Genomic DNA, 16,176 nt, shown 5'->3' on the forward strand with positions numbered 1-16,176 from the left:
GTCTGCTTATTATTCAGTCTAACACACTGACCTATAGAGACACCTTGCTCTACAAATGAATACTACTACCTTGGCTGTACCTCTGCCAATGAAAAAACTTCTAAGTACCAAATTCTACTTACAAGGGGGAAAGGAAGGCATTTGTAGAGAAAGACTTAGACTTTAGTGTGCTGCTATTCTATGTGTGACTTCCTCAATAAAGATAAAGCTAGAATTGTGGTTCAAATTTTATGCAGGCCAGTTGAAGACATTGCTAAAAAACTGCCTTTTACATTAGTGCCACTGATTAGGACAGTCTAGATGGATCACTAAACTATCACCACTAAAAAGCTTTTTTTTTTTAAATGCAAGTTTTACAGAGTCCCAGACCCCCAAGACCTCACCACAGTGAGTACTCAATAGTTGCTTGTTGAGTGTATGAAAGTGAAACAGCCCTAGGACATCTGGAAATTCACCAACTCTGGGGGAAGAGCAAGCCGCTCTTCATCAGACCTCCTTACACTGTGTTCTGACTTCCTGTAGCAACTCCCTTTCAATCTACAAATTATACAAACAAACAGCTCCTTTCTGTAGCCTTTCAGACTTGGATGAAGCCATGGTCCTTTGGGTGTTGCCTCTAATTGGTTTCTGTTTGTACACCAGTCCTGTGCACCTGTCCTACTCCTTCCCCATCAGTTTGCCTGTAATCTGTAAGGCAATCATGAAACAGATGTGCTTACAAGCATCAACTTTTCTTTCATGGAGAAGGGAACAGGATTCCCATTATAACAAAATAAAAGTTGAGCAGGAACTATTCCTTCACAGGTTTCTCAAGCTTACTTTCTAGAAAGGAAAAACCCTGACTCAACATGTCAAAAGCTCTGAACACAAAACCCATGAATTTGATCTTGAAAAATATTTGCCATCATATGTAGGTGGAATCAGCTAAGGGGTTTCTGATTAAGCATCTTTTTTTTCTAAGACAGTGAACTGACCCAATCTATGGACATTCTTCTATACACTACCTGACACTATATATTTCTTCTCTTAAAACATCTATCTGTGAAATTTACTCAGTCTTTACATGATCTATTTATATCAGCAAATAGTCAATAGTTAGAACCTTAATAAGATGAGTCATTGCATCTTTGAAAAACACTAGATCAAGAGATGTGCCTCTAATGATTTCGTTGAATTGTCTCTGATAGAACTGGAGTTTTTCAGACAGAAAATCAAAGGATGGTACCTGTAGTGAAGAGAGAGAGAGAGAAAAATAATATTTAAGAGCCAAAAATCTGTGAAAGTAGCCATTGTAAAGGCTCTCAAAAGTAACTCTAATTAAAAAAAAATAACCTAATGGAGGGGTACCTGGGTGGCTCAGTCGGTTAAGTGAGGGATTCTTGGTTTCAGCTCAGGTCATGATCTTAGGGTCATGAGACTGAACCTCATGGTCAGGCTCCACACTCAACATGGAGTCTGCCTAAGATTCTTTTCCCTCCCTTTCTCCTTTCCCTCTCACTCTGCCCCTCCCCCCACCCACACATGCTCTCTCTCCCAAATAAATAAGGTCTTAAAAAATTGTTTTAAATAAATTTTTAAAAATCTAATGGATTTACAAACATTTGTCACATATTAGTTGACTTTCAGTTATTTCCATTTTCAGAGGCCTGTGACCTATAGCTGTATGAGCTGATTGCCAGTATGAAATCATTTTTTGACCTTTCCCTTCAAAATCCCTAGTACCAACTCCTACCCACAGGAATTATGACTGGAATATAACAAACATTTCTCTGTTTGTATTTGCTTTAATATTGTTTATGGATTTTAAAAAATACACAGAGTTTTACATCATTGATGTAGTCAAATGGATTTTTTCCAAATGGTTTTGAAGTAAATATTCATAGATCTGTTTTGCAATTTTTCCCCCTTTTAATTCTTTGATCTACATGCACTTCAGAATTACTTTGTTTGTGACTCTGCCTAAAAAATCCTTTCTGTGGTGTCTGGTTGGGTGTCAACTCTTGGTTTCAGCTTAGATGGTGATCTCACAGTCATGAGATTGAGCCCTGAGTTGGCTTGGTGCATAGTGTAGGGTCTGCCTGGGATTCTCTCTTCCTTTTCCTTTGCTCCTCCCCCTGTCTCACTTTCTCTCTCTCTCTCTCTCTCTCTCTCTCAAATAAACAAATCTTAAGAAAACAAATCCTTTAGGAAGGGTGCCTGGGTGGTTCAGTTGGTTAAACATCAGACTCCAGATTTGGGCTCAAGTGGATTTTGGCTCAGGTCATGATCTCAGGGTCGAGATTGAGCCCTGCCTTGGGGTCTGCACCAGGCATGAAGCCTACTTAAGATTCTCTCTCTCCCTCTCCTTCTCCTCCTCCCCCATCACCTGAATATGCACGCTCATGCTCTCTAAGAGAAAAAAAAACCAGAGTCCTATTTCAAAATTCATGAAACTTATACATGAATTTATTTATTTATTTTTAAAGATTTTATTTATCTATTCATAGAGACAGAGAGAGAGAGAGGCAGAGACACAGGCAGAGGGAGGAGCAGGCTCCATGCAGGGAGCCCGATGTGGGACTCAATCCCCGGTCTCCAGGATCACACCCCGGGTTGCCCCAAACAGCTGCGCCACCAGGGCTGCCCCCTATACATGAATTTAGAGAGAATGATGTGTTGCCATTCAATCAAGTAAGTTTTATCATGTTTATCCTTAGATGTTTTACATATTTGTTGCTGTTGAATGAAGTACCTTCATGTTAAATTTTCTATCTCATGATTGTTGGCAAGCATTGGCAAACTTTTTTCTGTAAAGGCAAGTAATTAGGTTTCGTGGCCCATATGGTTTGTTGCAACTATTTAACTCTACCCTTGAGTGCAAAAGTGGTCCTGGGCGCTAAGTAAACAAATCTGCATGGCTGTGTTCCAATACAAGTTTGCGTATGAATGCTGAATTTGAATTCCATATAATTTTCACACGTCACACAATATTATTCTTTTGATTCTTTTTCCATCCATTAAAAAATGTAAAAACCCGGGATCCCTGGGTGGCGCAGCGGTTTGGCGCCTGCCTTTGGCCCAGGGCGCGATCCTGGAGACCCGGGATCGAATCCCACATCGGGCTCCCGGTGCATGGAGCCTGCTTCTCCCTCTGCCTGTGTCTCTGCCTCTCTCTCTCTCTCTCTCTGTGACTATCATAAATAAATAAAAATTAAAAAAAAAAAAAATGTAAAAACCCTACTTAGCTCACAAATATAACAAAAAAACAGGCAGAGGCCTGGATCTGGCCCATTAACTGTAACTTGCCAGCCTCTGGTATAGAGGATAGTTATTGAGTTTTTTATTTATCTCATACTTGGTCATCTTACTGAACTGTTAGTAGTTAAAACAGATTTTAAGTTCTTCTATATTTTACAAAGAGGTAGCAATATCATTTGCAAACAATATTTTTGTTTCTTCCTATCTATTTTTGTTTTGGTCATTTGTTTCATTGCCTAGAACTTTCAAAACAATATTAAATAATAGTGCTGATAGAAGGCATCCTTGTCTTATACTTGACTTTAATGGGAATGCTGCTAGATTTTACTGAAATATTTTACTTTGTGTATGATGACATGAATCAGCATGTAACGTAGAAGTTGCAACATGGTGGGACTCTGGGGTGGGGAGAAATATATAGTTAGATGAGTGATCGAAAAATGTTTTTCAAAGGTGAAAATAGATACCAATTCATAAATTTTGGGCACTTCAAACACAGTGTCTTCAGGTTCATCACCGGTTGGTTCGGGCATCTCACGGAGAAAATCTACAAAATATGGTTCAGGAAGAATGTACGATGCCACATCTGGACTAATATTTTCTTCCAATGCTCGAACAAGATGGATATTAAACCACTGCTCATCTTCAGGAGTTATAAACCTAAAAGGCAAATACAGGAGTAAATATGCAAAATATGAAGGCATCTTTCCTAATTAAACATGTTCAACCTCCCTCTACCTCCTAAGGCCCCACCATGCACCTTGGTCCCCTCAGACCCGACAAGGAGGACATAATTCCATTCAAGAGAGTCATTGATTATTACTTACAGAAAATGTTGGCCAAAAGGGGCACCCTAGGTGGCTCAGTTGGTTAAGTATCTGCTTGGGCTCAGATCATGATCCCAGTGTCCCGAGATTAAACCCTGGATCAAATCCTACATTGGTGCTCCCTACTCAGCAGGGAGTCTGCTTTTCCCTCTGCCCCTCACCCTGCTCGTGCTCTCTCTCTCTCATATAAATAAATAATCTAAAAAAATAAAAAATTTCTTTATTTTCTTTAAAATAAATTTCAAGAAATACTGGCAAGAAGTCTCTCCTTGATCAATCTTAGGCTCCTCTGAATCCTCTTCCCAGTCAGGCCTTGACTTTTGGATTTCCATGTCCTTCTCTGCATCACCCAGTTATACCAAGAATCCTGTTAAATCGGTTTAGTTCCAGAATCTCCCACTCCCCATATCTGATCACCCTCCAATACCTGACCAAATTCCTCTCTCCCCATCACCTCCCAGGTAATATCTGCTCACCCTAGTCTGTTTTCAGCAAGAATCCTATTAGGTCAGTTTAGCTAGAATCCCTCCCTTACCCTTGATATTTCCTCTCAATACTTTTCTATCCACTGACCTCCCTAAACTGGGCCTTCCCTATAAATTCCCACTCTTTCCTTGTCATATTTGAAGTTGAGCTCAGTTTCTCTCCCCTACTACAAAACCCCATTGCAGCAGCCCATATGCCCATTGCAATAGTCCTGAATAAAGTCTGTATGCCTTGCTGTTTTAATAAGTCTCACAAATACTTTTTTTTCTTTAACAATATAGATAGGTCACTTAGGTAGGGTCAAAGTTCCCGAAAACTTGCAATAGGAATGCAGACTGACATTCCGTAGTGGGTGAGCATCCTCCTTCTGGTTTTGTGAACAGACTGTACACAAAGGTACTTTTAAGACCTACAGTAGCAGAAGGGGAAGAGCAGAAGGAGGCAGACCAACATTTGAGGAATGCCACATATGTGTGTGATGCTATGGTAGGCCCTGACAGCTTTGTAAGATTAGCATTACCATCCATATTTTATACAGGACGACACTGAGGCTCAGAACAATGACTGAGCCTATGTCCCAGATTTCACTAAGCAAAACCTACACAGGGCTCAAACTTTTTAGAAAATATACATAACTAAAATTTGCCCCTGGATGTTATCAAGTCTCTGATGATTTGGTGATTTAACAAGATGTCCTGTGGAAATGATACTCAAGTAAACTGGCAGAGCATTTTTTTTTTAAGAGGACCAGCAAGCAGGAAATGGCATCAAATGCTTCCCAAGCCCCAGAGCAAATGAAGACAATACTCTCATTATTTGAGTAGCTAATGCAGGAATTAGTCTCACAGTGTTAACTTCTTATATAGTACATTTCAACTCAAGTGCCATAATATACACCTGTCTGCAATTACTCTGTTGCATTCATGTTTGAAAAGCGATAGGAGAACAGATATCGAATCACACTCCTCGGCTTTTATAGTTAACATTCCTTGCCAAATTCTGGAAAGATCTCGAAGATTGAAAATGTAATGAAATTTAGAAGGAGTTGGAAGCATCTTCACCTAGAAAGGGACAGAAATGTATCACTCTCAATGTACTTTGCAGATAAAACTAAAAGCAGAAATGCTTTTAGAACTACTTTATTTTATACATTTTGTTTTAGATGAAATAGGCTGAGTGAATAAACCAAAATCAAGCTTATGTTTTTGTTGCAGCACCGAGGAGAAAAACACATCATAAATAAACCAACATAAAATTTCAAAGACCATAAGTTCTTGAATGGGATCCATTCAAGAATAACACTCTGGATGCCAATCCCGATGCCTGGTCTACCACTATTAGTTGGCTTTGAACAAGTCACTTTCCCCTAAATTCTTAAAGCCTATGTGAGTTGTGGGAGTGATCATTCCTAATCATTGTTAACCATATTACCATGTACGTGGAAATACATCATAACAAAAAACAGCATGAGCTGGTTGCCATGCAGTTAAGAACAATGAAAGTTCACTTCCACAGTCAATAATGACTATTTCCATAGATTGCTATAAGGTCTTTAGTATATTTGGATTTCCACCAATATATTTGTCTGTCATAATCTACATTTCACTGTGGAGATCCAAACGCAGCATGCTTTCACATATCTGTATATCTATGATAAGTTGACAGGCAAGTCTGACATGCAGCTATTATGACTAGGTGGCTTTCCTGGGTTTCATTTGCTTGAACACTGACTTACTTATTATTTCTACCAACAGGCAAAGCTATAGCAATAACACAGTCTTGTATGGAGAGATACAGATTAAGGGATAAACCTGAGGTGTACTCCGTATGGGAAACAGGGCTGGCCACGTGGAAATATTGCAATTAATTGATACCATTAGCATCATTTTGGACATGAAAACAATAATTCTGGAGATTCAAAGTAAACTCTCCACATGATTAATTCAAGAAAGCAAATGCTTTCTTTAGGACCTGTTCATGGAATATGCCCTTTCTACATTGAAAAAGTACCCCATTGAGCTTACAGTATAATCTTTACAGGCTAATTCACAGTGTAAGTTAAAAACAGCAGGTAGCTGGGGAAGACAAGTGTTATTTTATCAATTATTCTTCTATTTCCCTCTGCTTAGTTCCATTTCCAGCTAAAATGCTCATTCTACTCACCAAAATGTAAAATTATATTATAAATATGCAGACATAAAGGGCGTGAATATTGCTTTACTTCTTTGTTATAAAGGACTGCTGCTGGGATGACAGCCATTGAAGCAATCATTGAAGAGAATCAAATTCCTTTTTTCCCCTTCTTCTCTCACATTAACCTGCTTCTTTCCTTTTAATTGTCAACTCCTTTCTTTTCTCACCTGGGCTTCTGCTTTAAAGCTGTTTAAAGTAGGGGCGCCTGAGTGGCTCAGTCAGTTGAGCATCAGCTTAGGTCATGATCTCAGCGTCACAGGATTAGCCCCATGTGGAGCCCCATGTGGAGCCCTACGCTCAACCAGGAGTCTTCTTGATGGTTCTTTCCCTCTGCCCCTCCCCCCACACGCCTTCTCTCTCTCTCTCTCTCATATGAATAAATAAATCTTAAAAAAACAAAGCTGTGTAAAGCAATATAAAGATAAAGTGGTATACAAGGGTTAAAAATGCTTTGTGAGGATGGGAGGTTTGAAGATACAAAAATGCTGCTTATTTGGAGGTAGGGAGGGGAGGAAGATTAATTCATTATTCAGTGGCTATTTTTGAACACTTCCTGCTGTCCTTAAGAAGATACCATGGTGCAGCCTGGGTGACTCAGTGGTTTAGCACGGCCTTCGGCCCAGGGTGTGGTCCTGGAGACCTGGGATCGAGTCCCATGTCAGGCTCCCTGCATGGAATGGAGCCTACTTCTCCCTCTGCCTGTGCCTCGCTCGCTCTCTCTCGCTCTCTCTCTCTCTCTCTGTGTCTCATGAATAAATAAATAAAATCTTTTAAAAAAAAAAAGATACCATGGTAACTAACAGTTCAATCTGCTGTCATCATGGAGCTTCCATTCTAGTGGGGGACCCTGACAATAAATAAATAAGAAGCAAATATATTGGTAAAGAAACAAATTGACAAATAATAATGATAAAAGTGATGGTTGGAAAAAAATAAAGTAGGGTCAGGAGACAAATAATCCCTGTGATAGGGCCATGAGCAGTTACTTTAGAGAAAATGATCTGAGAAAGACCCTCTTAAGGTCAGAAGGATGAGAATACAATGGTCCAGATGCACAAAAAACATGGGGTGTTCAAGGAACAGTAAGAGGGCAGGGCAGCTGGAGCAGAAGGTGGGGTGAGAGGCAAGCAGGCGCCAGCTCAGGGTGAGTTTCACAGGTGAGAGCAATGTGTTGGGTTTCACTGTAAGTGTACCTGGGAGTCTACTGGTGGTTTTAAGAAGGAGTAAGGGGGATCCCTGGGTGGCTCAGCGGTTCAGGGCCTGCCTTTGACTCAGGGCGTGATCTTGGAGTCCTGGGATTGAGTCCCACATCGGGCTCCCTGCATGGAGCCTGCTTCTCTCTCTCTGCCTGTGTCTCTGCCTTTCTCTGTGTGTGTCTATCATGAATAAATAAATAAAATCTTTAAAAAATATATATATATATATATAATGTTAAAAAAAAAAAAAGAAGGAGTAAGGATCTCTGATTGACTTTTTAAAAAAGCGTTTTAGGACTGTGTAAAGAACAGGCTCTAGAAGGGCAAGAAGAATGCAAGTCATTGCATGGTCCAGAGGGCAGGTGATAGAAACATCTGTCAGGGTGGTCACTCTGAGATGACAAGCACTGCTCAGCTTTGGGATATATTCGGTCTCAGTGAAGCACAATCACTGAGACTTGCTGATGGGTTGGAAGTAGAAGCATGAGCAAGTCCAATCAAGGATGGCAATAGTTTTTTAGTCTGAGGAGAAAGATCAGTGGTGTTGCTATTAACTAAGATGCCAAAGGCTGAGGGAAGGTCATATTGAAGGAAAAATTAAGAGTTCTGTTTTGGACACATTAACTTTGAGGTGGTTGTTGGACATCTGAATGGTGATGTCTACTAAGCAGTTAGAAATCAGTATGGAGTCAAGCAGAGAGGCCTGGAAAGGAAGCACTGATTTTGAAGTCATCAGCACAGAGATGGTGTTTAAAGTCTTCAAGCTGGAGAAACCATCTGGGTAAAGAATGCAGATAGGGGAGAGATCCTAACGTCAAGATTGGGTGCACTCCAGTATCTAGAGGAAGGGAAGAAGTGAGGGGACTTTTAAAAAGTAGCTTGTCAGGTAGGGAGAAAACCAAGAGCATGAGGTCCCTTGGAAGCCAAGTGAAGAAAGTGTCGAGAGGGATAATTTATGCCAAATGCCACTAAAGAGTCAAGTAAGAGGAAGAAATCAACCTTTGGATTTGGCAAGACTGAAGTCTTTAGTGACCCTGATGATAGCAATGGAGTGAAAGCTTGTGTAAAACAGGTTAAAGAGGTAAAGAAATATGAGAAATGGAACCAGTAAATGTTCGTGTAACAAAAGAAGCTTTAGAGGCACCTGGGTGGCTCAGTGGTTGAGCATCTGCCTTTGACTCAGGTTGTGATCCTGGCTTCCCGGGATCGACTCCCACATCAGGCTCCCTGCAGGAGACCTTGCTTCTCCCTCTGCCTGTGTCTCTGCCTCTCTCTGTGTGTGCCTCTCATGCTTAAATAAATAAAATCTTAAAAAACAAACAAAAAACCCAAAAGAAGCTTTGATGGAAAGACACCCAGAAGGCCAAAGCTTTTCAAAAAGATATGTATATAATCACATTAAATTGAATAATAGTCCCACTGGGAAAACAGATGGCTCTTACCACAGAAAGTTATCTCAGACACTCAGCCCTTGCCATTCATTTTGGTATTTCTTTAAGAGAAGCAGAACAGCATGTGCAAAGACCCTGTGCTGGCAAGGGACCGGTCCTACGCAAGGAACTGGCCACCACAGGGCACTCTGTGGACCAAGCATTTCATAAGAAACACCCAGTTCCTCTTCTAATAATTTTCTTATGTAGAACTGCCCCAGTTCACCTAGTAATCTGAGAATTTGGCACCCTCCAGGTTTTCCCAGGACATAAGCTGCCTCCCAGATGTGTATAACTGGCCTAATGAATATTTTGGCAAATGTTTCAGCCTTGTTTTAAGTATAAGCCTGAGATGTCACAGACATGCTCAGTTGTTTTTTCATGAGTCTGCTTTAAGCAATCTGCTGACAGCTACAGGGTTGCTGAACTTTATTTAGAGCACTGACCTGTATATTAAAATCTAGTCTAGGGGCACCTGGGTGCCACAGTTGGTGAAGCATATGGCTCAGGTCATGACCTCAGGATCTTGAGATTGATCCCCACATCAGACTCTGTGCTGAGCAGCACAGAGTCTGCTTAAGACTCTCTCTCCCTCCCTCTCTGCTCCTTCCCCCACTCTAAGGTAAATAAGTCTTAAATATATATATATAATATTATATTTATTATATATTATATATATTATACTTATTATATATATTCTATTTTGTTAAGTACACTTCCATCCATTTGCTGATTCTCATCTCAGAGACTCACACAAGTTAGACTTTAAGTCTCAGGTAGTTAAGAACACCTGGAAATTCATGTATTCAGTCAGTCAGTAAACATGTGAGTGTTTGACATACAAATCAGAGTAACAAGTGAAAAAATGGTATTTTTATATTAGCAAAATTCTACTTTATCTTGGATGTCATGTATGGTTTATAGTAATATCTCATACATATGGAAAGCATCATCCAGTTGGAGTATTTGCTCCTTGGAAGGAAAAGGTGTCATAAATCTATCTGACCACCTAATTTGTCTTTTCCAAAAAAAACCTCCGCCACTCCATGATGTGATGATATGTTCATGAGCCATGAGATGAGAAAGGACCAAATAATAGTGGATTTTTTGTTATTACAGACAACAACGCTTCTGTACCTTAGTCCACTGCCACAGCACTCTGCCTGCTGAAACTAAATTTGTAATCATCTCACATATTTCAAGTTTGAACTTTCTGCAAGGATCGAAGTACCCACAGCCAATAAGTCCTGCAAAATAAAACATGATTGAAGGCACATGCTTACTTAAAAGATTACAAGGTACATGTTTATCCCAGTGAATAAATCATTATAAGACTGACTTAGCTAGGTGATGTCAAGAATTTCTCTCAAGGAATCAGCTAAGACTAGAAGTCAGGAGTGGGGCCAGCAAAGCTTAGTGTGCAGTGATAAGCATTTTGTATGTATTCACTTAATCTTCCCCACATCCCATGGAAAAGGATCTCAGATAGATACTATCATTATTTCCATCCTAACTTGCCCAAGGTCACATAGCTTGTATTTGGGTGAATCTAAGATTTGAACCCAGGAAGCCTGCCTCTGGAGCCTGTAAAACAGCACTCCCCCTGAAGCATATAAAAGCTGGAAAAGAATTTAGAGACTACTTGCTCCTATCACAGATAAGGAGACCAGACCAAGACCAAGAAAGCAAACTGTTCAAGGTCACACGGATTGATTGTTGATAGAATTGGAATCAGGACCCACATTTTGTGACCCTGACCTGGGTTGGTGACATAATGGTCCCTAGGAAACACCCAGCACAGTGACAATCTGATACAATCACCCTCAGGAAGGACTTGGTTGGAGATTTATAGACTGTTCTCAAATTCTCAAAATGTTTTTGGTTTTAGACTGCAAAAACAGATTTACTCTACTTCACTGCATGTTGAATAATACCTTCAATTCTAAGCATGGTATTTTCAGAGGAATACAAATAGGAATATCTGCTCAGAGCTGCAGAGCAGGTTTATGAAAGGGCGGAGCAGCTAAAGAAACTGGGGTTCATTTACATGGACCGAAGAAGAGTAGCCCTGAGGGAACATCAAATTGTCCTATGAAGTCAGGGTTGGTTGTGCTAAATGCCTGCAAGGCCCTTTGCTTCCTGAAATCCAATAATTCTAGATCCCTGACTTCCCATGGGACAAGCATGGCATCGGAATCAGAAAACAGGATTAGCACCACATCTCTGCCACGTACTAACTGAATGGCCTTGACTGGACAGCCATTTCACTTCTCTGAACCTCAGATTCTCATTTCTCTCTGTCTTTAGTTTTCAGTATGAATCATATTGAGGTGTATAAAATAGTTTAACAACTAAACACACAGACTCACATACAGCCCATGAGATTGAGAAACAACCTTGCCCCAGTAGAGCAGAAGCCCCTGTTCATCCACCGCTGCCCACAACCCCTTCCTTCCTCTAAGTGCAGCCACTGTGCTGACCTGGTGAGAATCCGAGACTTGCTTTTCTTTATAGCTTTGCCACTTAGCGTTTTCTTTAACTTCAACTTTTGAAATTTAATGTAATGGGATCATATCACATATTCCTTTGTGACTTGCTTCTTTGACTCAACATATTTCTGGGCTTCATCCACACTGAGGCCTGTAGCTGTGTTTGTTCATATTCACTGCTGCATATCATTATGCTGTGTGCCTACGCTGCAATTTACTGATCCAATTTTACAGTCGATAAATATTTGGATTATTTCAAGGTTTTTGCTACCAAGGACATTGTTCTGTAAACATCCTTGAATGTCTTCTGGCACACTTGCACAAAATCAAGCAAAGACGGATTAAGGGTTTAGGTATGGAAGGCAAAACTATAATGTCTGGAAGAAAATAGAGGCCAGTCTCTACATGATCTCTGGGTAGGAAAGGATTTCTTACATGCAACTCAGAATATGCAAATAATAAAGGAAACAAATGATAAACAGACATATGTCTGGGAGTGGAGTTGCTGTGAGTGTTCACACGTTCTGCTTTACCAGCAATAATGTCCACTTATTACCCACAGCGCTCATGACAATTTATACTCCCACCAGCAGGTGGTGACTGTCTCAGTTCCTGCACATTCTCACCAATGCCTGATTTTTCATTTTTGCAAATCCAGTGGGTATAAAATGGTATCTCCTCGGTGTTTTAAACTTGCATTTTCCTGAATATTAGTATGCCTATCATCTTTATATTTATTTATTGGCATTTACTTCCCTCTTAAAGTGCTTGATTTTGTGTCCATTTTTATATTAGGATGTTTGCTTTTTCTGATTGATTCATAGGATTTCTTGAAGTATTCAGATTACTAACTTTTTTGTTTTATTATATGTGTTGGACTTTTTTTCTCCCACTTTGAGGCTTGTCTTTTCACTCTTCAAAGTTGGTTTTTAGACAAACAAAAGTTCTTAATTTTAATCTGGTCAAACCTGTCATCTCCTTCCTTATGGTCTATGCTTTCCGAGTCTCATTTAAAAAGTTCTTTCCTAGAAGAGGAGTTAAGATAGTGGAGGAATAGAGGGACCCTAAGCTTGCTTCATCCCTCAAACACAGCTAGATGATTATCAAATCATCCTGAACATGCAAGAAGTTGATCTGAAGACTAAGAGAACAAACTGCACATCTAGAGGTAGAAAAGTGGTCACATCATAGAAAGTATGGGCTCTAGGGAGGTGATTTTGGGGAAGAGGACTCCAGGTGCTGCAAAAGGGAGGGAGCCCTCATCACAAAGAGAAGAGAAAGAGAGGAAGAGAGAGAAAGAAAGAGTGAAGCAGTAGGCAGAGTGTTGCACAGGAAAAACTCTTCCCCAAAATCAGTGACTAGGAAAAGGAGAAGGACTGACTACCACAAGTCTTTATAAGTGATGGAGCTCCAAGTCTGACGTCCTGGACATCTGTGCCATTGAGAGGCCATGTTTGGCAGGCTTAGCAGTGGTCTGGTGGGGAAGGAGGGCAGTAGCCCGGGAATGTGCAGTGTGGTCTGGGGATCCTCTGAGTGCGATGGAGAGAAACAGTTCCCCTTCTTGAGAGTGCATTAGGAGAGTCATGGCACGGCCTCTGGGGACAAAAGAGCTGGTGGGAGCCAACATGCTCCCCTGTTCACTAGCATAGGAACAGAGACACCTGCTGAGGGCAGCAAGCCTTGGTGCCAGCTTTTTGCTGCACTTAACACTTTGAACCAGTGTATGGTCAGATGACTGCTTTTCTGGGACAAACCAGCACTGACTATAACATGGCAAGACCCTCCCCCAGAATATCAGCATAGGTCTGTGCCATACAGGTCACTAAAATTTGGAATTTTGAAAACCAGTCGGACATCTGAGATAAAACACAGGAGTACTATGCTGCCTGGCTGGTAGACAGCTGGGACACAGAGTAAAGACAGAGATCTGATGGAAGCTGGGGACACAAGAGGAGTGATTGTTTGCTCTTCTCTGAGGGCTTCTTGAAGAGTGGTGGGTATGAACTCCCCACTCCAGAATGAGAGAGTGAGCCAATGCTATTCCCTGTACCCTCCCCGGTACCAACTTCAATGAGCAACACAGCACCTCCCAGTGGAGGCCAAAGATGCCTATACCAAGCCCTGCCCTCCTGTACCCTGCAGATGGCATCTCCATTAAGGCAAGTCCACCTGAAAATCAGTGCAAGCAGGCCCTTCCCCTAGAAGACCAGGACAAACCCCTTTCACTGTCTACTGACCATAGGGTGCTGCAAAGCTTCAGTTCTAGCTTCTTTGGGTTTTGATTTGTTTTGGGTTTTTTTGGATCTAGTTTCTTTTAATAAGCAGACCAAAACACACCTAGTTAAAACTGGCCACACAGTGGACAAGGTCCAAACACCCCCACTGCAGGCAAGGAGAAACTCTGCAGAGGGCTGACCTGGGGGAAGGAGCAGCCAAAACACAACAGTAGAGTGCACATTCTGAAACACCTCCTGAGCACCTGGCCCTTTTTCTTTTCTTCCTTTCTTTCTCTTTGGGGTCTCTTCTTAATATAGCCATTACTCAGGAACAGGAATATACACAAAATTGTATAAATTGTAAAATTGTGTTGTTTCCTAACAATTACACACACACAAAAACAGCAACCTAGACAAAATGATAAGAGAGAGGAATTCACTCCAAAAGAAAGGAAGGGAAGAAGTAACTGCCAGTGACTTAATCAATACAGATATAAATAAGATGCCTAAACAAGAATTTAAAACAACAGTTATAAGGATACTAGCTGGTCTTTAGAAAAGTGTAGAAGACACTAGAGAATCTCTTACTGCAGAGATACAAGAAGTAAAAACTAGTCAGGCCAAAATAAAATATGCTATAAGCGAGATGCAGAATCAACAGGAAGCAATGGCAATGAGGATGGACAAAACACAGGAGTGAATCAGTGATACAGAAGACAAACTTATGGAAAATAATGAAGCCAAAAAGAAGAGGGAAAGAAAGGTATTGGATCACAAATACAGACTTAGGGAACTCAGAGACTCCTTAAAGCATAATAACATTCACTCTTTGAGGAACCTCCACACAGTTTTCCAGAGTAGCTGCACCAGTTCACATTCCCACCAACAGTGCAAGAGGGTTCCCCTTTCTCCACATCCTCTCCAACATTTGTTATTTCCTGTCTTGTTAATTTTCCCCATTCTCACTGGGGTGAGGTGGTATCTCATCGTGGTTTTGATTTGTATTTCCCTGATGGCAAGTGATGTGGAGCATTTTCTCATGTGCATGTTGTCCATGTCTAGGTCTTCCTCTGTGAGATTTCTCTTCATGTCTTTTGACCATTTCATGATTGGATTGTTTGTTTCTTTGCTGTTGAGTTTAATAAGTTCTTTATAGATCTTGGATACTAGCCCTTTATCTGATATGTCATTTGCAAATATCTTCTCCCATTTTGTAAGTTGTCTTTTAGTTTTGTTGACTGTTTCTTTTGCTGTGCAGAAGCTTTTTATCCTGATGAAGTCCCAATAGTTCATTTTTGCTTTTGTTTCCCTTGCCTTCATAGATGTATCTTGCAAGAAGTTGCTGTGGCCAAGTTCAAAAAGGGTGTTGTCCGTGTTCTCCTCTAGGATTTTGATGGATTCTTGTCTCACATTTAGATCCTTCATCCATTTTGAGTTTATCTTTGTGTATGGTGTAAGAGAGTGGTTTAGTTTCATTCTTCTGCACTTGGCTGTCCAATTTTCCCAGCACCATTTATTGAAGAGACTGTCATTTTTCCAGTGGATAGTCTTTCCTGCTTTGTCAAATATTAGTTGACCATAGAGTTGAGGGGCCATTTCTGGATTCTCTATTCTGTTCCATTGATCTATATGTCTGGTTTTTTGCCAGTACCACACTGTCTTGATGATCACAGCTTTGTAATACAATCTAAAATCTGGCATTGTGATGCCCCCAGCTCTGTTTTTTTTTTTTTTTTAATATTCCCCTGGCTATTCGGGGTCTTTTCTGATTCCACACAAATCTTAAGATGATTTGTTCCAACTCTCTGAAGTCCAAGCCCTATGACCCAGCAATTGCACTGCTGGGGATTTACTCCAAAGATACAAATGCAGTGAAATGCTGGGGCACCTGCACCCCAATGTTTATAGCAGCAATGTCCACAATAGCCAAACTATGGAAGGAGCCTCGATGTCCATCGAAAGATGAATGGATAAAGAAGATGTGGTATATGTATACAATGGAATATTACTCAGCCATTAAAAACGACAAATACCCAATGTTTGCTTTGACATAGATGGAACTGGAGGGTATTATGCCTAGTGAAGCAAGTCAATCGGAGAAG

At 40.7% G+C, this 16,176-nt stretch overlaps 1 protein-coding gene across 3 annotated transcripts in view; it reads right to left on the reverse strand.

The window, feature by feature from the left end:
- Positions 1-16,176, reverse strand: part of DNAH8 (dynein axonemal heavy chain 8) — a 363,336-nt gene that overhangs the window by 139,076 nt on the left and 208,084 nt on the right. For all 3 annotated transcript variants that reach the window (XM_077904163.1, XM_077904162.1, XM_077904164.1), the window contains exons 58-61: positions 10,507-10,616; positions 5,448-5,611; positions 3,705-3,897; positions 1,103-1,225 (exon numbers count right to left, since the gene is read on the reverse strand). In XM_077904163.1, coding sequence (XP_077760289.1) covers positions 1,103-1,225; positions 3,705-3,897; positions 5,448-5,611; positions 10,507-10,616 — 590 coding nt within the window. The remainder of the gene's footprint in view (positions 1-1,102; positions 1,226-3,704; positions 3,898-5,447; positions 5,612-10,506; positions 10,617-16,176) is intronic.

The sequence above is a fragment of the Canis aureus genome, chromosome 7 (assembly GCF_053574225.1).
Source record: "Canis aureus isolate CA01 chromosome 7, VMU_Caureus_v.1.0, whole genome shotgun sequence".
In the NCBI taxonomy this organism is placed as follows: domain Eukaryota; kingdom Metazoa; phylum Chordata; class Mammalia; order Carnivora; family Canidae; genus Canis; species Canis aureus.